General features: G+C 41.5%; 1 protein-coding gene across 1 annotated transcript in view; it reads right to left on the bottom strand.

Annotated features, from left to right (window-relative positions):
- Positions 1-26329, bottom strand: part of LOC131135103 (calsyntenin-2-like) — a 184010-nt gene that overhangs the window by 5075 nt on the left and 152606 nt on the right. Inside the window, exons 9-15 of the mRNA XM_058080975.2 lie at positions 21401-21563; positions 15644-15810; positions 15134-15282; positions 12051-12262; positions 6601-6771; positions 5130-5275; positions 3369-3492 (exon numbers count right to left, since the gene is read on the bottom strand). Coding sequence (XP_057936958.2) covers positions 3369-3492; positions 5130-5275; positions 6601-6771; positions 12051-12262; positions 15134-15282; positions 15644-15810; positions 21401-21563 — 1132 coding nt within the window. The remainder of the gene's footprint in view (positions 1-3368; positions 3493-5129; positions 5276-6600; positions 6772-12050; positions 12263-15133; positions 15283-15643; positions 15811-21400; positions 21564-26329) is intronic.

Here is a 26329-nt window from a genome sequence, read left to right as displayed (position 1 = left end):
TTTCATAGTGTTAGCATGTAGCACTAGCGTTTCATTGACAAAATAAGAACATCATAAAACATCACAAGACTAAATTGAGGTCAATTTAGGTCAATTTCATTGTCATCTGGTAAAAAAAAAAATGCTGAGCGCTAATGTGCATCTCGTAGAGTTGTGCTAACGATGTCGTTATGTTCCGAGCCAATCAATCTGCTCGTGTGGACAACGTCAAAGTTGACCAACTTTTCAGCTTATTGCCACAACCTTCAACTACACGAGGATTTACACACACCATTTACGAACTTTTCCGAGGCCCTGTGCCTATGCTATGTTAGCTTCTACAATAACAACGTTGCTGCGCCTTGGTTAACATACACGTCATGTTATGTACATGTAAGAGAGCTAATGTCATCATTAACAGGAAGAGGTGGAAAGGAACTAAATGATCAGGTTCTTGTCTCACTGATATGAGGTTGAAACGACGGCCAATCACAAATGAAGCTTTGTATACATTGGGAATTTGATTTCATTCTTAGCGTAGTTCCTAATAATGAATCTATGAATTTATTTGAATGTTTTTTATTATTTTCTTTTTCTTTTTTTATTGTTTAAATCACAATTTCACATAATATATATTTGTCCTTGTCGTCCTTGGACGTAGCAAAGAATATGTCTTTGTCCTGGTTGCCATACATTATATTGATAATCAATAGGCAATCAATGGCTTAAACCAAGGGTGTCTGAAGTCTGGGTGCCAATTTTAAAAATGTTTTTGTATCAACATACTCATTCATTCATTCATTCATTCATTCATTCATTCATTCATTCATTCATTCATTCATTCATTCATTCATTCATTCATTCATTCATTTTCTACCGCTTATCCTCACAAGGGCAGGGGTATGCTGGAGCCTATCCCAGCTGTCTGTCCACACTGGACTGGTGGCCAGCCAATCCCAGGGCACATATAGACAAACAACCATTCACACTCACATTCATACCTATGGACAATTTGGAGTGGCTAATTAACCTAGCATGTTTTTGGAATGTGGGAGGAAACCGGAGTACCCGGAGAAAACCCACGCATGCACGGGGAGAACATGCAAACTCCACACAGAGATGGCCGAGCGTGGAATCGAGCTCAGGTCCCACTCAGCCACCATGCAGCCGTATCAGCATACTATGAAATAAAATAAATAAAATAAAATAGTCCTTGGGGGCAAGGAATTGGACACTCCCGCATGAGCCAATGAAATGTATGTAAATGGAATGTACCTGAAAGGATATTGATTAATGGCCAGCATGAACACAACTAAGAGTACAATTTTACTGTGCTGAAAGCGTGTATTTATCCTATTGCGTAAGCAGCTTTGTTGAATATGATTTTTTTAACAGCACAAAGCAAAAACAATGTAGCAAATGTGTGCGAAAGCTGCCTCCCGACAGACACACTTTTGTGCGTTGACGCAGCACCAATTTAGTTAGCACCAATTTCATTTACACAAACGTGTCAAGTGACCCATATTCAACCGCTGCGTTGCCATGAAACAATCCGCATGTGCAAATACCCACAATTCAATATGTCAACACCAGCAACCTACGTATGATTATTTTCTCAAGTCATTCATCTGAAGCACCTAGACGGACCAAATAAATATGATAACATACAGATAATAATAGATAACACAAACAGAAACATATTACTCATGGATACACAGGGACATTTTCACCATTGAGACTGGCACTCATATTTTTAAATAAAAAAAAGATAATAAGCCCCAAATAAGCCCCTCTACCTGCCCACACGCACAACCAAAATTATTATTATTATTTATTCTAAATTATTTAAATTATTTGTACACTGTACATTGTTCATATTTGATGTCATCTATTTATTCTCCACATTATTATTTATTATTTATTATTTATTATTTATTATTTATTATTTATTATTTATTATTTATTATTTATTATTTATTATTTATTATTTATTATTTATTATTTATTATTTATTATTTATTATTACACAGGAGCCAGGCAACGACATTTTGTTGGCAATTTCACTCAATAAAGGAAGTCTATGTCTACGTCTATAATCCAATACCAAATAGATTAATTAGATTGTCATTAATCTTTGATTAACTCTACTGTGCAGCGACAACATTTAGATAGTCTGGACTTACTCTTAACGATTTACTCCATGGCCAACCTCTGCAATTATTTTCCAAAGTCGGTATCCCACAGGCATCAACAAAGAACGCCAACTTTTATTTTGTCTTACTTTTATGTACTTTTACAAACTGAAGGCTTTTATGATGGCGGCAGTTTGAACCGAAAGGAAATCCATGCAGTTGCTGTTACCCGGCATCTCAGATCCGATTATGTTCACATTTGGAGGTAAGCCTGTGATTTCCTAGCCGCTGAAATAGCCGCTAATAAGCTAATGTGCTAATGAGGATCTTGGCTAAATACACTTCAGATGTCAGCAAGTCGCCGCCCACTGTGGCCCAATTTGTGACCTTTTATTTCTCTCTCCCAGCACCCTGCTATCTGCACTACAAAGTGGAATCCGTCGGGCTGTGATGAATAATTCAAGCGAGTGTGGAGTGTGGTGGAGTAAGACCAATGTCTCGCCATGTTCTCCTTACTTCAGAAGCTCACATGAACTTCTACGCTTTCCGTTTCATGACGGCAGTCGTCTGGTAAACAAACTGGAAACCCAAACGGGTTTCCCCATGTTAACCTCGGGGGGTGGAGTGGGGCGGGGTGGGGGGTCGGCAGCCAGTAAAATATCTTCTTAGGATCATTTTACTGCCGTGACGCAGTCTTCAGAAAAATAATTGAATGTCTTTGTGCTTGTTCTTTTCGCTTCCCACATTTCCTCTACTCGTGTTCTGCCAAGCAATTTCCAACATTTTCTGATATATATTTTTTTTTCTGATGAGAGGGAATATTTATGATATTGCCGCATTAAAAAAATAAACATTCTTGCAGCAGATATTTAGACTATTTGAGCTATATTTCAACATGTGTATACCAAACAACAAAATGAGGGTCAAGGTCAAGGTCAGGATAGTGTAAATATTAATATAACTAATATAGTTTCCAACATTCCAAGCTCTGACTGCCTCCATTATAATTCATATATGGTATCTAAAATATGGTATCTAGAGAGAGAAGTTAACATTGTGGAATGAAATAAAACTTCACTTTGAGGATGTCACTTGTTTGACATTTGTCTCTTGTTGCGCTTGAAACTAAGCACCATATAGAATATTTTTTGTGGTGTTGTCATTCAGGACGTAACGGGAAAATAACAAGATCGCAAAGGACTGAAGCAAAGTAAAAACATGGAGTCAGTGAAGTACGCATCCGCTGTGTTGTCTTACCTGAGTTGTGCCCAGGGTAGAGTTCATGAATCATGGATGGATTGTGGACTAACTGCATGTACTGAGGTGAAACCGCCGTGTGACTGGCGTGTTCTCTGACCTCTGAACTGTGAATGATGCTCACCTAGTGAAAGAAAGAATATTTTAGTTCCGGGCAAAAAAACAACACCAAATCTTTCAGGGAACTGGAACATTTCAAGGACGAAGACAACAATTTCCATGAATGAAAATGTCTCTAAATTGAATACGAGTGAAAGTATTTGGCTCTGACTTTCATTGCTTTATTCTTACGGTGTTGGGTTTGTCATCAAACAATAAGTATGAGACGTGAGAGCAACATCCCAACATTTATTTCTGGGTTTTTACATCTGGATCTGGACTTTTGTTGAACTAGCCCAGGTGTGTCCGAGGTGTTGCATTGCTTATTCAACCAAGAAATAGCACTGATTTCAGATGGGGTAGGATACATTTTCACCGACTTAAGAATTGTATTTATGCGTTAGGAAATTCATTTGTGCATCAATGCATGCGGAGTTGGCGTACCCAGCAACACAACACGATATACCGCATGCAGCAATCAACCACATTAACCGTCCAGATTGGAGAGAAGAGCGGAAAGCCTGCCAGCACAAACAAAAGTTTACGATAAAAAGGTAACGATAAAAAGAAACAATTTGGTAAAAATATATGAAAAATAAATAAAATAAATACAAGCAATCCCTGTCTGAGTTAAAGGATTAAGATTAAGATATGCATTTATTCGTCCCTCAGTGGGGAAATTTGTATCTTATCTTAATCTTAAAGGAGTGGCATAAACAACCGTTTTCATACATAAACCAGGCACTCATGATCCAGATGGATGTGGGTACAAAGCTTGACATGAATGCAGGTTAGCAGACTAATGGCTGTGCAGTATGTGAGTGATAGTGATTTAGAGGTGAAAACAACATGAAAACCAGATAGCTGTCTGATGATCATTGAGAACCACGGAACAAAACATTAGTCATAGGAGCACAACCATTTGGAAGGTCCTAACAAGGAAGTAACCCCTGATGTCCTAAGTGACAGACGACAGGTAGCTCAAGGAAAACATCCGATGATGACGGAATGACCTTAAAACAACAGTTAGCGACATCAGATACTTCCGGCAGGTAGCAGTACTTCTTGAACAAAAGTACAATGGCTACACCAGAAGACGCCAACTCCACTAAATACTCCAAGTCAGGCTGGAATTTGCCAAAAAAGGACAAAGATGAGCCCAAAAGAAGAGAAAGTTGTGTCTTTTTCACCGCAAGGTAGTGCCTAAAGTCGCTAATTGAAATGAATGTTGTTGGCACTTTGAAACCTGACCTAGGCAACCAAGAAAATCAACAAAAGGTCAAATAATTAAAAAAATCATTGTGGCCATTTGTTATTCTAAATGTCACATTCTGTCAAACATGATCTCCCAACCGCTGCTTTTAAAACCGGTGCTTTATTGATTTTTGGCTAAAATCAATAGCTAGCAAAGAAGGAAGCAATTATTAGGACTTTGTGCATTTATAGTTTATGATTTCAAGCGGTTTGTCCGTGGCCAAACTTAAATATAGGCGTCGCCTTGCATGGCACAAATGAAAGTTAGGTCAGAGCCTAACTTAGCTTAACTCTTCACATGTTAGCATAATGTACCATTGTTTTCTAACTAAATATGACTTTTGCTACTTGAGTGCGCGGATGGTGGCTGCTAGCATGAATGATCAGTATCATTGACCTTCCACTGACCTCCAAGTTAAACTCATTGCTGGTGTAGCGTCCGTTAAGCTCGGAGCACGTGAGGCGAAACGTTCTCTCTGTCAACCGTGCAGGTTGCCAGTTGTAGTAACGCACGCCTCGGATGACCTCTTCATAGTTAGTCATGGAGTCCACACCTGGAACGACAAAGACAGGAATCAACAGAAGTAGGGCCAAAGTAGCTGAGAGCTTTTTGTTTTTCTTTTCATCTTGCCGAGGGAAAGCCCACGGACAAAACGAAGAAACTGCGCCGCTGTCAGCTTGCTTGAGATAGAACACGAGATTGTATCATCGAGCAGACTTCATCACCAAGAGCTCAAAAGGCATTGACAGAGCGGGGGCTTCATCTCCGGAAGCTGTTTTTTGGGGGGGGGGGGCGGCAGTAACAGGGGGGTTTGAATGCTGCTTCCTCTATTCCAGTCACTGCTGTGGCGTCCAATCACACTCAAGGATGCTTCACAAACAAGATGCTGACTTACGACCCGCATTCAGTGGCTGCCCACTGCTTTCCAAGAGGATGGGCTCAATGCAGAATCACATGACACTGTACTAGAGATGTGTCAATCATTAATCACGGCTACTCGTTTCCGTGAAGTCATTTACTTTGGGAATTTGTATACATATATTTGTATACAAGTACTAGCCCTGCAGAAAAAAGTACTTGCCTCAAACTTGCCTTGCCTTAAACTGTATTATGGAAAGCAGGAAGTGAACAAATGTAACAGAAATAAAACCATTACCATTACCATTACCATTTCCATTACCATTACCAAATCAACTCTCCTTCCTGCCTGACTCGAGACTCACTACTTCACTCCATGGTTGTAGATGCGGGTCATGAACAAATCATAACCACCATCCCCCATAAATGACAAACAGTGACCAAAACTGAAAAAAAAATGTCAACTCAAAAAGTTCCCACTCAGGTTCCTTCCTCGGAGACTCAAACTTGACAAAGTTGCCCATACTAAACATGGCTTCCACCTTCTGATGGCATAGAAGCAAATAGCACAGACAAGAATGCCAGATGCATTCATGGATATCAGGACATTACATGATTTAGTTTTTAGCCCAGGGGTCCTGAAAAGGACTCGGCGACCCACGTAGTTGAGAATCGCCAGACTAAATGACTGCTGTAGATGTGACTCGTGGATCAATCAATCAATCAAAAGTGAAGGTTTGCTTGTTTTCCAAGTTATTTTACTTGTGCATGTGCTTTTACGTGGTTCATTTCAATGAATTAATTATAATATAATTATAGTATTTAATTCCAATAAGTACTTGAATCAGTGAATGGAATCCCATGTACCATCATTACACTGTACATTGTACATGTGATAAATAATCAACTCATATTATTGTAGACCACATCAACTTTAGAGTCATCGCTCAGTGGAACTGAACCAGAGTAAAAACCACAACCTGTCCTGCTACAAAGATTGGCGTTACCATAGCAACTAACCATATATGGACATGCCAGATGTGGAGTTGGTGGCGTCCAGGTGTTTCCCAAGCAGGATGCTGGACTGCAGTTGGAGGGACTCCTGCTCGGGTTCCAGCTCGTCTCCCAACACCAGGATGTCGCAGTAGTCCAAGTTGTGGATGATCTCCTCCAGAATGCCTTGCCTTTGGGCTGCACACACACACATACACATAAACACACACACACACAATGTGAAGTATCACCTGTAATTGACTAGACTGTAAAACAGTCACATGATGTGATTCTGTCATACTCCACGAGGATCTCCTGAGAGAAGTCCTTGCAAACGTTGGAGAGCCATAATTCCAAGAGTACAGATCACAACACACTTTCTGCTCGTCATCGACTCCAATTACTCGCCGCCGCCACACACCGCCACGAGCTGCTGCGGTAACGAGTCCCCTCAGACTGCAATCCTTGGCCCTCTCACTTTGCTTCCTAAGTACTTGCATCCTGATCCAGCTCCCCCCAACCGTGTGAAGCACCTATACCGGTTTAACAGCCTCGTAAAGACGCGTACCGTGTTCGTGGTATTTGTTGTGTGTGTTTGTGTGAGTATGTGTGTCGTTGGGGGAGCAGAGATGAAGCCGAGGGGAATAAGGTGAGAGTGAGTGAAGCAGTTTGATGACACACTTTGTGTGACTGCTGTCTTTATTTTAGGTACATGTGGTCATCCGGTTATGAATGACTTCCGTTCCGATCACAAATTTTAGTGCAAGTCGGAAGTCATACTGAACTTGGTAATGGTAATGGTAATGGTAATGGTAATGGTAATGGTAATGGTTTTATTTCATTTGAACATGCATCAGATTCCAATTGAATGCATCCCATAATCAGTTCCCAGTTCCACATGTCCAAAAGGAGTAGGAAGAAGCAAAGCTTATTAAATCCTACCCTTTTATCTGGTACTTTTACAATCAGTAACTGTTATTTGTTCACTTCCTGCTTCCCTAATATAGTTTAAGGGTTTTTTTTTAATAATTTTTTTCATTTTTTTATTTTTGTCAAATCAGTTCCCAGTTCCACATGTCCAAAAGGAGTAGGAAGAAGCAAAGCTTATTAAATCTTACCCCTCCATTTGGTACTTTTACAATCAGTAACTATTACATTTGTTCACTTCCTGCTTTCCGTAATACAGTTTAGTTTTTTTTTTTTTTTTTTTTAATAATGCACCTCATACCAAAGTACTGGGTGATATGAGCATCCAATGCCATAATGGGTACCATAGTAAGTGTCAATATAGTGATATATATAGCACATCATGACTGGTTCAAGACTCTTAAATCTTAAGTAATTTATCCTGTAAACCGAACACATCGACGACCAATAAAAACCCTAAATTCTGTCATACATAATATTGAGAACAAAAAAACACAAACCTGATTTGTTATTACTGTCACAATCATAGTTGCAGATCCTTTAACATGCTCAAGGATAATGTAAGGACCCGGTAGTTATGTGTAGTGGCAAATAGTTTTTCTGGCTTTTAACCATAGTCTTGTGAGTACTAGTACTTGGGTTTATGCCACAAGTTTTTTGTTACTGCAGCCGAGCTTCGCCCACTGACCTTTTGTCAGCTGTGTTTTTTGTTCATGAGCCTTTCCGTTCTGTTCCTTGCCTTTTGCCTGGATGCCCTTTTGCTACACTGTTTTTTGGTTGTCGTGTTTTGGACAATTTAATGAATCGTATTTTCGTATTTGACCTGTTGCTTTGCACTTTACACTGGGAGGAAACTTTCTGTTTAACATTTTGGTTCAACCTCCTGCCTCCGCACCTTGGGTTCCGGACTAGCTCATTAGTTCCTGACAGTGTCTGGTCTAAGCATATGCCGCAGTGCTTGGGTGAGACCAAGGTGAGATTTCTATTTTCCAGGAGTAAAATCGTGAAAACTGTACATTTGGCTTACATTTTCAAACTGGTTTTTGTGGACTTTGGAAAGAAATGAGTCCCTTTTTTAGTACACAGTACCTGATTTACTTGGGCTACTTGGACACGGGCTTGTAAAGCTGCCAGTAGAAATTAGGTACAGTTATTTTTTATTTTATTGTTTAAATTGGCCAAATACTACTGATGGTGATTGATAGATGATAGATGACGATACTACTGAAAACCATGTGTGCTATTTCGCAAAAAAAAAAAAAAATCATATTGAACCATTGAGAAAAGAGACACACTCTTCAATCCTGGCACTAAAACCGTCAACAATCGTCTGGTATTTTTACAGAAAATGTGGAATCAGAACCAACGGCTGATGAGATGCTCTGTTCTCCCAAGGTTTTAATTTGTCAGTCAAGTATGTAACGTGCAAAAATAACATCTTGGATATGGATACGTGGATTCACCATTCGGGGATGGGATGTTACGCGCCATGTACGTCTGATTTACAACCTGATCATGGTTTTATTGGTTCTGGATCTGGACTGACCAGAGCTTGGATACGGAGCAGCCGCAGGTCTGTCCTCAGCGTCCTCGCCACACCTCCCATGTCCATTTGTTGATCTTCTTATCTTGTTGAAACCACAGCTCAGTGGCCAAATTAGCCTATACGTCCCCCGTTTTTGTTTTGTTGCTGGGCTAAAGCCTTTTTTTGTCAAATAGCTAGTGATGGCGAGATGAAGCCCCATGAGGTTTGGAACCATTTCAGTCAACTGGTTTGAGAATGGATTCATTTCTTGGAGCTCCATGTGCACACGAAACCACCTGCTGGCCTTGGATACAATTACAGGCGGATGGATCTTCATGTGGGATGCATTGAATAATGATCTGTTTTGGCTCTTGGAAATGATTATGTACTACAAAAAATTGAATCTACAAAGTGTAAGATAAAATATACAGTATACATAAAATACTGAATGTTTTCTTGTCCATAAATGCCATGTATCATGTGATATGGCTAGCTTCATCATGGTTGTGTTGGTAATACTGTAATATATTCATATTATAATGTAGTACTATTAACCTTACCATGGACGGGTGAAGGTCCAGTTTCATCTTTATGTTCAGGAAAGGCACGTTAATGCCTGAACATGGATGAGGTGTTATTATTATTATTATTGTACCCCAACTCCTTGAAACACAATAAGCACTTCACCTCTCAATAACGATGACAAACAGTGAAAATACAGGTTTGGAAATGCAAACATAACATCTCTTAATAGTGTTGATTTGGCTTACTGATCGAGTCAAAATGTTTCCACACTATTTCCTCTTTCTAGCTGCCTCCATATCTTCTCTCTCTGAACTCCAAACTAACGTAACCGTATAGTAACCAAACCATCGACCAACACCATCCACACGCTCAACCGACTGACTCTCACCACAAAACAAAATTTGAATGTTTAAGCCTGAGGGGTTTATATCGCTGAGTGACAGGCAAACATCGTTTTCACCTTTTCCCGAAGCCGTCACGTGGTACAGCCGGGCAGCGAGGCTTCGGACGTCATCAATTCCGGCCCCTCCCCCCAATGAATCAAGCCTCGGTACACGCTTCGTTGAAGTGCCCACTCGATTACTCGACACACGCTTCCAAGCCCCGGAACCTCTTGTAACATCACGACAAACAGCACGTTCAGCCTCATTCCCACTCAGACCCACTGTGTCTGTACTTTTATGTTGCGTCTCTCACCCTCGACAACCGCCGCTGATTCCATAACAGGCGCAATCATGACTGACTAAATAAACCGAGGACCTGAGGTGGCCTTGAGAAAAAGTATCAGACGAAGCCAGAAAATATACTGCGTGATAGAAGAAGGGAATGAAGCAGCGGCGCCTCGTCGGCAGTAAATGAAGGACACACAAAGCAAGCAAAAGGAAAATGAATAAGACTCATTGCATAGGCTGAAAAAGAAAAAAATATATTTCTTCAATCCTTGAAGCCTCATGAGAGAACACAATCTGCTCATTAGGGATCTTCATCTCGTGTGTGTCCACCACACTTTGTCTCTTCACTCTTTCTTTCCGTAGCTTCCAGCTAATCACTTCTCCCAGCTGCCGTCTCCATTTCACCAGCGGAAAGAACTCCTCCAACTCCGAAAGCGCTGCTCTTTTCCGCTCTGCTTCCTTCGCAGCATTATGCACAATGGAGGACTCAAACCTCCCTCGCTCTAATCTCCTCCTAATTAGCTGTGGGCCAAGCCAAGGCGGGATATTCCTGCCACGGTGGTCAGGGACAAGACCGTTTAAACACTCATTTGTCAGTGGTGGACTTGACTGACACGGAGGATTCTGGTGTGTTCAGGTCATCAGTACACAATTAGTGCGCTGGAGGTGGAGGACAGACACCCAGAGGGGAACCCTGTAAGGCGCCGCTGCAGACAATGGACTCAACATAATGGCTACGTTAGCGTATCTGGACGGGAAAGACTTCAGCTTAAACGGCATTTTACTTCCGAGGAGAAGAAGACTTTTGTCTGCAGTTGGATCAAAAAACCGTTACAGCTGTCACCACGCGGATTTAAAGGGCACCTATTATGCTCATTTTTATGCCCTTTGTATTGAGTGGTGGACTCCTGTAGAGCAGCTACACATAATAACCAGCACGCAAAGCTTTATGGGTCTTCCGGAATCTGCACCTATTCAGCTGTATTCTTTGGATTCCATGGTTCCCGTGGAAACAGTCGGTTTTAATGCATTCCACACATGGCCCGCCTCCAGGCACGCCCACTCTGCTGTGGTTGGTCACACTGCCGGGTGCATAGAAAGACTTCTGGCTTTATCGGAGTTGATAAACGGTAAAGGTGTTGATAAAATTTCGGCTTTTAACATCCAGCCATATGTGTTGGATCCTGAATCCGATCCGGAAGTAGAGACTGGACAGTCCCAAGTTTCTCAAGAAAAGAGGTTACTTCAAGACGTCTCTCAATGCTAAGCAGCTTTAGCATTGTAGCTTTACGTTTTCTACAGCATTTAACCGAATGTGGATCATTTTGGTCCGCTTTTGCTCCAAGACTTAGACAAAATAAACACGGCTAGGGTGCTGATAAATGGATACTTATTGCTTGTTCAGTCCACACGAGCAAGTAACGTTGGAAAATGTCAGCTAGTCCAGCTGCATACTGGCCCAAGTTCACAAAACAATCCATCGTAAAATGGCGTTGACAGATTAAAATGCATTTGTTTTGCTGGTAGGGAATCAGGAACTCCAACCACTTGTGCCTGATGGGGGGTCGTTAGGAATTGTAAACAAATGTGGCTTTGCTAGCACGTAAACACAGAGTGCTTATCTGGCTTACAGCCACGCCCATATAAGGAAGTCTTTGCCTTTGTGATGTCACAGAGGTGCAGTTTTACCACGCCTTTTGAAACCCAGCATTGTGAGCCATCCCAAATTTCTTTTAGGACTAAAGCTCTTTATCTGGAACTTTGGCAGCGTTTACCACCAGGATACAACATTCTAACTACATGTGACATTTGTGGTTACTGCGTCTTACCCGTGTGTTGTGTCGCAGCGTCTACTCTGGTGACTGTGCTGATGATGTGGAGCTCCTGGAATAGTGCGATACCCTCAGAACCCCTGAGGTCAGAAGCAGGTAGACTCTGTCTTTTCAGTCCAGTGATGGTTATTCTGGGCTCGCTGGGCTGCAGCACCATCACGACTGCCTCGATGTCAGGGATGGTGATGCAAGTATCCTCGCCGAAACACCTGCAGACAAAGTGGAAACTAATAACAGCTTTTAATAATCACAGCTTTTATGAAACGCTTTTATCCCTTTCTACGACCATCACCGATCATCATGTCAACCCTCAACATTTCATTTTATCCTAAAAAGTGAAAAGAAAGTTGGATTGCAGAAATTCCTGCTCAGCACAAACTGTGTAAGATTCCAGCTGCTAGCAAAGCTTTTCAAATCCAGCAGGGCCTCTTATGAACATAAAAACCCGCCGTGAACTCCGGTTTGCCCAAGTTGGCCCCGAGTGTGCAGTCATTCAGGGTGTAAATACTTTCTCCAATGGTCAAACAGGAGACTCGTACTGCAAGTGCTGCGTCTCCACTTGGGCATTGCTGCAGGCCAGGGTGTGGACCATGATACATCATGAACATCATGTTTAAATGAGGAGCACTGACAACCTTAGCAGCTCCCAACTTGGTCGCACCGAGAGAGTAAATCCTTCAAATTACGCTAAAAGGGTCAACTGGAATCGAAGTATCTAAAAGTATGTTTGTTTTCCAGCGGCGCTGAACCTCAGATGGCGACAACTTCACGTTCGGTGCCTCACAATACAAAAATAATCCCTGAAAGTTTGGCCGACAATTGAATGGAAATGTAATACTTGTCTCGAAATCCTCGGCAGTCAGTCGTCTGAAGCTCTTCATTTGAAACCAAAACAAGCTGGAGGGGATCATGTAATCTCTTTTTCCCTGTCTTCAGGCCATGGCTGAGTCTGTCTCTTTGTGAGTGCGTGAGTGTCTTTGTGATGTTTGGGCAAAATGCCACGGTGGTGGAAGTACGGTGATGCGGCACATTGGATGCTGCGTGGGCCAGCAGAGCTGAAACATAAACCTGGAGGATGTCCAACTTCATTAGAAAGAAATATGACAGGACGGCTACAACGATTAGCCCCGGTTACTTCACTTTGCCGTTATTAGGAATCCGGTCAAACAAATATAATCAGTGCTGCGGTTGGGTGTATTACTTGTGTAGAATTGCAGTATATTGTTTGAGGGAAGGGTACCTGGTGATGTGGTGGTGATGTGCGTTCACGGAGGAAGGTTGCTATAAAATGTAACACAACTGGTCAAGGTCATCTCAACGTTCTGCAGTGTGAATGTAGCAAAATCCCATCCTCCAGGGTGGAACCTTCTGTATATAATGTACCAGTCAGTCGTGGTTCTTTTTCAAGTTTGGACAAAACGTGCATGACAGAATGTGTTTGTATGTGAGCAGACATTGTTTATTTAAATCTCCACTCGTGTGGATAGATCTGTGTTTGTTCATTCCTGCTGGAAAGATAAACTTTCCGTCAAGCCATGAATGCGTCCTGGCTGTTGATCTACCCCCTACTTTATTTTATATCCACCAAAACATCCCAATCACATATCTGTAACTTCAGTGCAGATGTCGGTTGTCAAGAGTAATTTCCGCAGAATGCGGAGGTGTTTTGTTGTCGTTACAATTATCACTTTTGACTATGTTGTCATGCCTCTTCAATGTGTTATTTGGCACAGACGGGGTGTAAGAGTTAAATTGGAAACAATGGCGGAGCAATTAGTGCTATATATATATATATATATATATATATAACACCGTGGCCTCGTAAAACGATGGCAGGTGGAGTTGCAACAGGAAAAAGTGGGTGTTGCTGCAGCTAGCCAGCATAGCGGCGCCATGCTGATTTTCAAATGGATAAAATTGCACTCTGGTGGCACAGAGCTGGGAATCTGACATATGATTTAAGGCCAGTGGTTAAATAACGGTGCTCTACACAAATCTGGATATTTCCCCTGCAATGGTAGACCACAAAAACCAATTATTGAATCGTGTGTGTACTCCTTTGAAATGAATCTGTTTCATCTTCTGCATGTCCACACAAATATATGTACAAATATACAACATAAGGTGGCCAGAAATATTTCAGTATTCAACAAAGCAAAATTTGTTCTCAATCAGAAATCACTCCACACTCTTTATTGCTCTCTGGTTCTACCATATCTTACTTATTGTGTGGAAATATGGGATCATAACTATAAAAGCAATCTTCACTGGCTAAAGTACTGCAAAAAAGGTCAGTAAGGATAATTCATAATGCCGCCTACAGAGAACACACTAACTCCTTATTTCTAAAATCACAAATACTTCAACTTGCTGATATAGTTCATCTTCAAACAGCTAAAATAATGCATAAGGCTAAAAACAAAAAAAAAACCTTAAACTGTATTATGGAAAGCAGGAAGTGAACAAATGTAACAGTTAGTGATTGTAAAAGTACCGGATGGAGGGGTAGGATTTAATAAGCTTTGCTTCTTCCTACTCCTTTTGGACATGTGGAACTGGGAACTGATTATGGGATGCACTCAATTGGAATCTGATGCATGTTCAAATGAAATAAAACTATTACCATTACCATTACCATTACCATTACCATTACCATTACCATTACCATTACCATTACCATTACCATTACCATTACCATTACCATTTCATTACCATTACATTACCATTACATTACCATTACCATTACCATTACATTACCATGACCATGACCATGACCATGACCATGACCATGACCATGACCATGACCATTACCATTACCATTACCATTACATTACCATTACCATTACCATTACCATTACACACACACATAAACACACAACAGTCTGCTTTTGTGAGCTTGAATGAAAAAAAGAAAAGGAGGTTTGAGACCATGGTGAGAAATGGGAGTTGTCACGAAGTCAACTGTGATATCCGCTGTTAGCGTTGTCTGAAAGCTTAGCAGAGGTGACAAAGCTAGCGATACAATGGAAGTAAAGTAGATGGCAGGGGAAAGAAAGGCTGGAAAAAGTATTTGTACGTACTGGACGGCAGTAGAGATGCGAAGATGTCGTACTCCTGCGGTGGGGAACTGTCGTGAGTTTATGTAGGAGACCCTCCTTAGGGCGGTGTTCATGTTTTCTAAATCCTCTCCCTCCATTACCAGAATGGACTGAGCCGGGTTAAAGTGAAACTAGGAACAAACACAGGAATGATTGAAACAATGAAAAGAGCAATATGAAAAGTACCGAGGTCCCAAGATGGCATCCATGTAGTGATTCTATATCAAACTAAAAGTATTCCGCCATGATTAGATAAAGGCCAATTATTGACATTTGAAGCTTGACGTGCTCAATATTTGCATTTTCATTCAATTTTGCAAATTCAAACAGTCCAGTCTTGGCGTGTTTTAGGTCCCGATTGATTGATTTAACTGATAAAAGCCGTGTCCTAAGACTTTCCTTTGTCAGGTATTAAACCTGAATGAAGCGTGTATTCTAAACAAAGACAGAAGTACCATACCAGGACATTCTATTCTGACACATCCTGTGTACCTTGATGCTCTTATCCAGACTCTCAAGGGAGTTGATGTCCAGTCCTTCTTTGCAAGCCTGCAGACAGGAAATGACTTTCTGACTCTCAATCTTTCCAGGTCGAATGGTCAGTCCAGATAGGCTGCCCCGGAAATACTGAGTAAACCGGGGTTTGGTCACCTCGCCACCTAAACAAGAACACAAGATCCACACAACCAGAAAGGGAATATTGAAGCTGTCACCCCATCAAAACATCTTGGACACGGACATTTGAGCTTCGTTTTAGTAATATTGAGATATTCATTCATTCATTCATTTTCTACCGCTTTTCCTCACGAGGGTCGCACGGGTGCTGGAGCCTATCCCAGCTGTCTTCGGGCGAGAGGCGGGGTCCACCCTGGACTGGTGGCCAGCCAATCCCAGGGCACATATAGACAAACAACCATTCACACTCACATTCATACCTATGGACAATTTGGAGTGGCCAATTAACCTAGCATGTTCTTGGAATGTGGGAGGAACCCGGAGTACCCGGAGAAAAAACAGCTTTTAATAAAAATGAACTGAATAACTTCTACTTTAAATGTACGGGCCAAGAATTAGAACATGAGGTAAGTTCAAGAGCAATTGTAGGAGGAGCGTATCGTATTTGAACCTCAAAGATTTGGTTTGGTTTGCTCGTCATCATTCCATGGTGGCATCACGATGGTGAGAGCCAAAAAGCTCCTGGTGGCCCTTGAACAGACAATGGTCCGTATATAGATTGGTCTTGGTTGTTTGGTTTATAGAGGCGCCTGATGGAGCTTGTTTGCTATGGTGATGGACAGATGGACACATGAGGTCAGACAGGAAGCTCCAAGGATATGATGGGTGCAGATGACATTGTGAGCTGCAGTATGAGAGCAGAGAGCATGTGGAAGAAGACCTGGAGGAACGAGCTGGAGAGTAGAGCAATGAATGTGTGTCAATGGAGGGGTATCAGGTGGAACTATGAGGACGTGTGGATCAGAGGCGAGGAGGGTGGACGAGTTTAATTGCTTAGGGTCATCTGTTCCGAGCGACAGCCATCATGGAAAAGGGGTGAAGGGGCGAGTGCAGGCAGCGTGGAGTGGGCGGAGTCAGCAAAAGTGAAGGGAAAGATGTAGCAGACCAAAGTGAGACCAGACGTAATATCTGGTTCTGACAAAAAGACATAAAGCAGCATTGGAAGTGGCAGAGCTGAATGCTTGGATTTTATTTGGGAGTGACAACGATAGACAGGATTAGAAAGGAGCTGATCAGAGGAACAAGCCAGGTTTGGGAGACAAGGTCAGAAAGATGGTTTGACCATTTGAGAAGGAGGGCTTGTGAAAACATTAGAAGGTGTGGCTGCCGGGGAGGAGAAGAAGGCAAGACCAAAGAGGTTTCTCGATGTGGTGTGGAGGACAAGCACTTGGTAGGACTGACAGCGGAATGTGCAAAGGAAGTGGCAAGATGGAAACATGTGATCTGCTATGGGACAAGTGGAAAATGTGAGAAGAAGAATGACCCTAAAGGTCCATCCTTGAGTTACCGGCTAGTAAATAATTGGTATGATAATATCGGCTGTAGACGTACTGAGTCCCCCCCCACCCCCCCCTTCAATACTGTGTTATACCCAACTCATTTACATACATCAATGCATTCTGACACTACATTATTGAAACTTTATGGCTCATTTAGAGTCTCTGTGTTTTGTTTTTTTTCTGTTATGCAAGATGGTAGCTATCATTAATAACTGGCAGGAGGAACTATCCCATCAATTATATGAAATAATTATGTTTTGTGCCTGTGCCTCGTGATAATAAGTCTAAATATTTGAAGTATGTCCTTTAAAACGTGGAAGTTGGATCCGGGCAAGATGGGTTCATTAACGAGCGAGGTCGCTAGTTTGTATGCAACAAAGCCTGGCCTGCATAACGAGCTAAACTGTCTGTGAGCACTATGGCGCGATCTTTGTCCACACCAGAAACCACTTCTCTCTGCGCTTGTAAATCAACCATCTGAGTTTGAGTTTGAGCTCTCCTCCTGATGAGATTATTCATGTGTGTTGACCTTGAAGTCTGAACTTCTCCGAGGCCACCGTTGAATATTTAAGGAGTTGGATATTAGCAAAAGCGCACTTTAATTGCAAACCCTAACCTACACAGATGATCGAGTAGCACAGCAAATCGACAATCAATTTCGTTTTCTGCATTCTGTCGCTGCTGAAGGACAATTTTGAGCCTCACAGGTCCAGATGCTGAAGAAGTAATAGTCTCCTACCATTGAAGTTCGGGGGAACCCTTAGCCTCGTTTCAGCATTCCTTGCTGCACTTTATCAGACATTGTCCATTTTGACCCAGTTAACCTTAATTCCCAGTAGAGATTGAGGCTCATGTATCACTGCTCACGATGATGCATCAGTGGGCTCAAAAGCTCAGCCTGAGCAGGTGGAAACGCAGCTGACCACCGCTGGAAACAATATATCATACTTGGGGGAAATACTTAGGCAATATTTAAAACCAAATGCTGACGCATTACGCATAGATTGTGGAATGTTTGAGATAAGAAAGAAGAAATCACACTTCACACTTTTGTGACTGTTTGGCTTGATGATGATGGGGGTCCACACTTTCCACCGAGGGCCACATATTGAAAAATGCAAGAATGCAAGGGCCACTTTTTGGAAGGAACACGTGGATATGCTAAGAAATTTAAATTTATATGAAAAAAACTGCCTTAGGCTGCACAGTGGACGAGTGGTTAGGGCGCAGGCCACACAGCTAGGAGACACGAGTTAGATTCCAGGTTTACATGTTCTCCCGTGCAAGCGTGGGTTTCCTCCCCCATTCCAAAAAACATGCTAGGTTAATTAGCCACTCCAAATTGTCCATAGGTATGAATGTGAGTGTGAATGGTTGTTTGTCTATATGTGCCCTGGGATTGGGATATATGTGCCCACCAGTCCAGGGTGGACCCTAGCAAACCTTCGACGTGCCTTGATTTTCAAAGTTTCAGTTTAGTGAGAAAAAGCAAGCTTTATTATAAATCCTATTACTGAATTGGCTGACCGGATGAAGTCTATTTAATTAAACAATTCAGGTTCCTAGCGTAATACAGAACTAGTGTCATATTTTAATACAGTATGTGGCGTCACTGCTCATTAATATGTGGCTACACTATTTTATTATAATTTATTTTTATTTTTATTTTTATTTTTATTTTTATTTTTATTTTTATTTTTATTTTTATTTTTATTTTTATTTTTATTTTTATTTTTATTTTTATTTTTATTTTTATTTTTTTATTACACTTTTTTTCACTATTTCAGATTAGACAGACGAAAAGTGATATAAAACAAATGCACAAGTTCTCTTTTCAGTCCACCAAACTAAGTGGAGCTCTTTTTGTCTGTTTTGTGCTCCTTTTCAGAGCACAGTTATTCATTTATTGCCTCTTCCCAGCCTCTCTTTAGATAACAATCCACTCCATTGCTGCTCCACAGATGTTATCAATGTAGGCTACAGAAAGAGGAACCATTAAAGGTATTCCTAAAGCATTCCTGAGCTGCTCTGGAACCGAAATGATACAAGCCAAAGTCCCACTTTACAGTCACTGTTATTTTGCTGTGCTCTTTGCATCATTCACGTGCTCACTGAACTCTACGCTCACTTCATTTATGTCTTTTTCAGATGATCGACATCTGACCGCGGAGAGGCTTGTGTCCGCTACAAATGGGATCATTACTTCAAAGTACTCATGGGAAGGTTTATTTAAACTGGGAGGAACCATTAACACATTCTCTTCTGGGGCATCTCTGTGTGGAGTTTGCATGTTCTCCCCGTGCATGCGTGGGTTTTCTCCGGGTACTCCGGTTTCCTCCCCCATTCCAAAAACATGCTAGGTTAATTGACCACTCCAAATTGTCCATAGGTATGAATGTGAGTGTGAATGGTTGTTTGTCTATATGTGCCCTGTGATTGGCTGGCCACCAGTCCAGGGTGGACCCCGCCTCTCGCCCCAAGACAGCTGACATGGGCTCCACACCTCCAGCGGTAGGAAATGAATGAATGAGTTAGTTTGGTACAGAACAAGCGTCTCCGGAACATACGTTGCTTTAAAAAGGCAATCTGTGCAGGGTAAAACCTTTGGGTTAAGATTTCAGCATTGCTTTCCAACGTCTTACCGAGGCTTAACCCTTAGCTAGTAGAGCAGAAAATGTCTCTTTCTATTCAAGGGCCTTTTAATCCTTCTGAAGGCTTTCAGTGTTCAATCAAGTAAATAGGAGCAGAGGAGGAAGAGGAGGGTCAATGCCACGGATGAAAGTAACACAGGAAGGACCCGCTCCTGCACAAAACACATCTTGACTCTCGGTAAAGCATCGCCGAGCGGCCTCATTTGACCTATGGCGGCTCCAAGACTCGATGAAAACACGGCCTTTCTGCTAGCGTGGTGCAATTAGTGGCAGCTATCCGTTTAGGGGAGAGTTTAATTGTCTGACTTCATTCTGATGGGTTCAATCATTTGTCAAAGACATACTAAGTGTCCTCTGTAATTGCATTATTCATTCAAGGTCAAAGAACAAGTTGGCTACTCAATGGCTCCTTTAGTAATGATGCTCCAGGAAATATGACTCATGTCTTTGTGCTTGCTATCGTATGAAAGAGGTATTCAAGCTGCGTGCCGCCACCGGCGTCTGATTTGACGTCTTTGATGAACATTCGCGTTTCAGTCCGCTGCTGCACATTTAGTCAACGATGATACGTGACTGAATGGCTAAGTGGAAATGAGCAATATTGTAAAAAGCCTTGACTTTTAACGCCATTGTCAAAGAAATAAATGATGAAGAGTAATCCCGCTGATAAAGGTAAGGTGGTCGCGTGCTACAAAATGTCAAGCCATTAAAACTGGATTGAGATAAACCAGGATTTACAAGTACAAGTACAAGTACAAGTACCACTCACAACGCTGATCAGCAATGTTAACAGGAGTGAATGAATAACCTTGGTTATTGATAAATTATGGGTATGCCTATTGTGGAACTGCGAACTGATTATGTGATGCATTCAATTGTAATCTGATGTTCTGATGTCCAAATGAAATAAAACCATTGTTTTATCATGTGACAGTCTATAACGCCCCGTCTCAGACCCTCGCTGTTTTTTGTATAGGATTCTTCCGTATGTTACTTCCCACATTTGCCCGACTGTTCCGTACTTTCTCCTAGTTTTTATGTTTTTCTGCATCCCATGCTCCGAAAGGAGTTGGGACAACTGGGCACTCCTACTGATGAATGTCTGGAAACTTGGAAAAACTAGAAAATGAAACATGGAGAGGCCGGTTCTTTCGACGAGGACACGCTAGTTGGTGCATCTTCTAGTCGTACGTCCAGTTGTTTTCTTCGTTCCATCACAGTCAGCTTTCTATGGAACCTTTTTCAGTTGGGTTGTGACACACCATCACCTGTGGTGTCCGCTCCCTCCTTTGTTAGCTTTGTTGTACTCTGTGTTGTACTCTGGGACTGTTTTTCCATCTAGGTTCGGACCTTCACAGCACGGGACCTTCAAAGGATTTATTCATCTCCAAAGTGATTTCTTATGTTGGGTTTGGTTGGTTGTCTTTAATGTATGAGTAGCCTAATCCTGCTCCGTCTGTAAATGTAGCCTAGCCCTAGCCCTAAGTCCCTGACCCCCCGACCCCCTAACCGCCTAACCCCCTAACCCCATAGCGTCCATTCCTACAAGACACCATCCAACAAGCTGAAGCAGGTCCGATTACCTTGCCAGCAGGCCCCAACTGTCAGCTGCACGTCGATCTGCGACGGGTGAATCGGCCAGTCGTCAGTCACCAGGTAGGGGTCATAGGTCACTCCGTCCACATAGAGGGTCACCGCGGGAAACTCTACGTTGATGACATAGTAATGCCACTCCTTGTCGCAGATCTAGAGAGAAAATACACGATTACTTTGCAGTCAAAACTACAACTATTTTCCTTCTCATCTGAGCAAGCTTCATGAGATCAAACTCATGAGCAGATAGGACAGTTCTGGTGTGAGGAGACAATGCAGGATCAACAAAATGTATTCTCGAAGGAACAAAAATCGTTTTGTGGTGCAAAATGAACTGCCATCCGAAGTCGTTTGGTAGCCTTGTGCTCGTAGTATTCCATGATCATGGAATTGTGGATTTGTGTCAGCAAGTGGGTATTGATCACTAAAGTTCTTATATGAAGTAAAGATCACCTACAATAAGGGGGGGGGGGGCTTTTTAGGGTGGCGACAGCCCTCCTAAAACCGGATAAACGATGTAAAATATGTACATAAAATCAAAGAATCAAGTATTTGAAACATTTTAGAACATGAACCACCACAAATCCCAAAAGTACCATTCCGCTTGGTCGCCATGAGATCCGTGAACCAGGTTTTCAATATTGTCGTTTAGCGGGTGAGCTACATTAGCATTTGAGCCTCGTCTGAGGCACGGCTGAGTGTGCCACTCGTGAACGTACTTGACCATTTGGAACTGATTACAAGCACACTCCTGCGTGGTTTTTATGTTTTACATGAGCTCTCGCTCTCCGTCTTCTCATCGGACTGTGATTCACCTCTTCCTCTCAGCTCCTCTCATTCAATGCGTGTCAGCCTCTGAACACTTGACCTTGGGTAACCTCGGTCTGCGCTCATGAAACCCTGGCAGTTTCTTTTTAGTTGCAATTGAAGTGTGAGACACAACATCCAACATCCAAGCTCCATGTGATCTTTCAAGCACCACTGCTTGACCCGGAATATCAATGATCTCAAAGGTGGGGCTGGGAATCAATGGAGGATCCTGATGTGATCAATAACGGTGGAGGGTTTTTTGTTTTGATGGTTCAGCATGGAGTCATACCTTTCGTGTCTATAAGTCTCTGGAAGCACTTTCTACTGTATTATGGAAATATTACCTATGAGGTGGAAGTAGAAACCTCAACTGTGTAAGTCACTTCAATGACGATGGTAGAATTTCCTCATTAAAACAAAACAAAAACATGAAGAGTCACAGATCTTGCAGGACTATGGTCCATACAAACACGGAATCTTTCTGAAAGGCAAATGTACTCATCTCTGGTGTTCAAAATCAGATGAATTATTACAGTGCATCTGTTAATCCATATTGGATGTATAAAGATGCGTACATTATGCTTCAAATTAATGTGCACTTACAGCTTGGGAAACACACATTTTTCACCTGTGATGGTTATAAGACGCACGCATGCACCCACCCTGTATGCACACTCTATAATGCTACACAGACTACTGCTTGTGCTCACCGTTGTCACAAAGAGCCACTGTTAGAAACCGATCGTTCCCAAACGCAAGAATACAACATTCCAACAACATTTATTAATAATAATAATAATAAGTCCCATTTAAATGCGTTTTGCCGTTTTGTGATTTTTACAAAAGGGTACTAGGGATGTCAGTGGAAAAGTGTGGTTGCCTATAAAACATGCAAAATTACAACAAATTAGCGCTGATAAAAATACAACACAACAAAGTCAGCTACATTTAGTATTCATGTGAATATACTTTTTATAATAGAGTAAAAAATACAGCAGCAATTAAAAATGTGTGCGTCAGTGAGTTTCTTCTTGAGCGTAGCTGAAAGCCACATTCCACTTAAACAACAATGTATCACTATGCCTACGTGGGATGTTTCGGTATCAGCAAATCACCAAAATAGGATTCCACAAGGACGTGTTAACTTTAATAACATCAGCAACACGGAAGGCGTCGCCATGCAGGCTAGAAAACATCAAGTGAGCATCATTAGCTCAAAATCTTCAAAGCCAAAGTTGGTGTTCAAGACTGAATCTGTGAATCATATTCGGTACGAGAGCAGGAACCTCTGTATTCCCTGATTACTTCCTGTGCCCGTCCCCGATGCAAATTGACTGACGGATAAAAAATAAATAATCCCACCAACAAAGGAGAGGAAAAAACTGGAAACAACCAGAGGACAAAACAAAAAGTGAAAGAAAGAGACACGGAACAAAAGCATCACACATCAAAGACTTTCATCATCACTCGGGGCACTCAATGGTGACAAGAAAACAAAATTGCTATCTGCCCACCTCCATCTCACACGCTTTATTTTATCTGCTCTGCTTTTTTTTCTGATGCTGTTTCCTCGTATCCGTTGGATTTCAAAGTCCATGGGATCTCACCCATCCCACAAACTTGAGAGGAGACGTTTTGAGGGGAAACAGAAAAAGCAGCCTGAGACCAAAAGATGTCAGCCGGACTGATAACAAAGACAGATTGGAAAAAAAAGTGAGGGAAAGTAAATTCATTGCGGAAGAAGGACCCTGCAGGGAAAACAATTATGGTGATGTACCAAATTCATCAGCAGGTGCATCATCCACTTAAACGTATACGACATGCGGCACATCAAATCCATGCTTTTTTCCCTCTGGGTGAAGGAAAAAGTGGTGGCACAAAGTACCTGTAATTATTTATAATTAGTTTACACGTTTCCATAGCAGGTGTGCAGACAGGATGCACCATTAAATCACTTCGGTAAAAATGTGACATCACTGACATCCACTAGTGGATTAATACGGCTTACTAATAATACAATACATGTGTATATTTAAGAAAAAGGTTTTATTTTTGGCATAAATTCATCATTTTCAAGTCTCGAAATGACAAAATGAACTAAAATACAAACAGAACAAACATTCAAAGATGCAAAGCTGTCATATTATACGGCGGCCACTAGGTGTCAGTAATGTTACTACAGGTATATATTGGGGGCAAGTGCTCAAGCCAGGAAAAAGGGCACCCATCTGGGTAATTATTCATGAAATTATTATTATTTATTTATTATTATTTTATTTTGTAAAAAAAAAAGATAAAGCAATGTTGTCAAAAGTGACCTCTCTTTAAAGTACATAACATTTGATTTTATAAGTAGCATCCTACTAATAATATAGCACAATATCCTTGACCAGGCTGTTATGTACTGTGCCCTCCAAAAGTGTCTGAACAGTGAGTACTTATCACGGTCGGGTCTGGAACCGTTTAATGTACACTGACTGAAATCTGTCAAGAAAAAAAAAAGTCAGTAGTTTGTCGACAACACTGAAGACAAATATTGAAATGCTCAAGCGGAAAGAACAGAAGAGGTCGTAAGCTACGGCCTAATCGATAGTTCATAGCAGCTTAGACATCTTAGGGTGAAGGGCTTCAGTGGAGCATCAGACACTTGGAATAAGTTGCTTATAAACGCTGCTCTTGAAGGACGAGGTGACGCCTGCATCAACAGTGGATGCTAGTTTCCGGCTGTGGCGACACGCCTGAAGTCGAGGCACGGAAAGGCTCAAATGGGTAACTCTGGACGGCATTACGTGTGACAGAACATTCCCTGGCACATAAAATATAACGTATGTGCCACCTGGCATCTCCGAGGGAGAGAACAAATCTTTAACTTATTTTAACTTTTACTTACTTTTCTACCGCTTATCCTCACGAGGGTCACATGTTACTTATACATATATTTTTGTGTTATGCAGCTATTTTTTGCACTCATCCTTTCATTATTTAATGCCATCCATTTATTATATATTCTTGAAAAGTCCAATTATTATGAATGTTTTTCACTATATTAATATACTAGAATTGTTATTTATTGTATTTTTTTGTGTTTCCCCACACATTCATTAAATGTCACACACAAATATCAACCAAACGGTCACTTTCATTGCAGAAAACATCCCAAATGCAGCATAAACAAGTGGGACTATTTTGGTTTAAAATGCGGGGCTGGATGAACTTTGATTGACATATACATGCAATAAACCGTGCAATAAACTGTGGCTTGATCATCATGCACACAGATGTAAATAGTGTATCGAACTTTTGATTTGTATTGCTGTGATTTTTCACTCTCGCTGCTCTTGTGTGCTTTTGTGTGCTCAAACCAAATCAAGTTTGTTTATATCGCTCTTAATCACAAAGGAGTCTCAAAGGGCTTACAAGCCGGCAACAGCTGATGACATTCCTTGATCCGAACCCCCAACCAGGCAAGGAAAAACTCAACACTCCATTTGGGGAAAAACAAAAAATGGCTATGTTGTTGTAAAGCTGGAATTTCCCCTGGTGGGACGAATAAAGGCAGATCTTATCTTAAATTCATCTAATAGCTCAAAAATGGAATCCAGCACAAAGAAATCGGACTATTTGAGTTTTGTGTGAAGTGGGTCGCCAACGTCGCACAACGTCGCACAACTTGACTGTTTGCAACTGTTAACCTTGCAAAGTTCCTTGACTCATCAGTGATTGGATTTCAACAGTTTTCAACTTAAAAGCACACACTTTTATCCTATTATTTATTTTTAGTCTGGGAAAGAAATAAAAACGCTTTTAATTACCACAAGTCATTTTTATGTCACTTATGTTAGCACATAAAATAGTTTGTCTTCTAGTGTATAATTACAGTAAAAGAAGAAGCAACTAAACAGAAGTGACAGCAGCAAAGACGCTATCGGTGTGTGTCTGTGTGCATGTAATAGCTATGTGTTGAAGGTGACTGCTAATTACCGCTTGGTAAATGTGACTAATTAACGTAGCAATTATACAGCTGCTTGAAGCAGTCACAGAAGTCAAACAGCCAAATGACCTCGCCGCAAATTGCTCCTCAACATCCGCAAAAATACATGTTCATGTTG

Source organism: Doryrhamphus excisus, linkage group LG8 (assembly GCF_037039965.1).
Source record: "Doryrhamphus excisus strain RoL-2023G ecotype Guam linkage group LG8, RoL_Dexc_Guam_v1.1, whole genome shotgun sequence".
NCBI lineage: Eukaryota > Metazoa > Chordata > Actinopteri > Syngnathiformes > Syngnathidae > Doryrhamphus > Doryrhamphus excisus.
The sequence above is the reverse complement of the archived record's forward strand: the minus strand, read 5'-3'. Positions and strand labels throughout refer to the sequence as shown.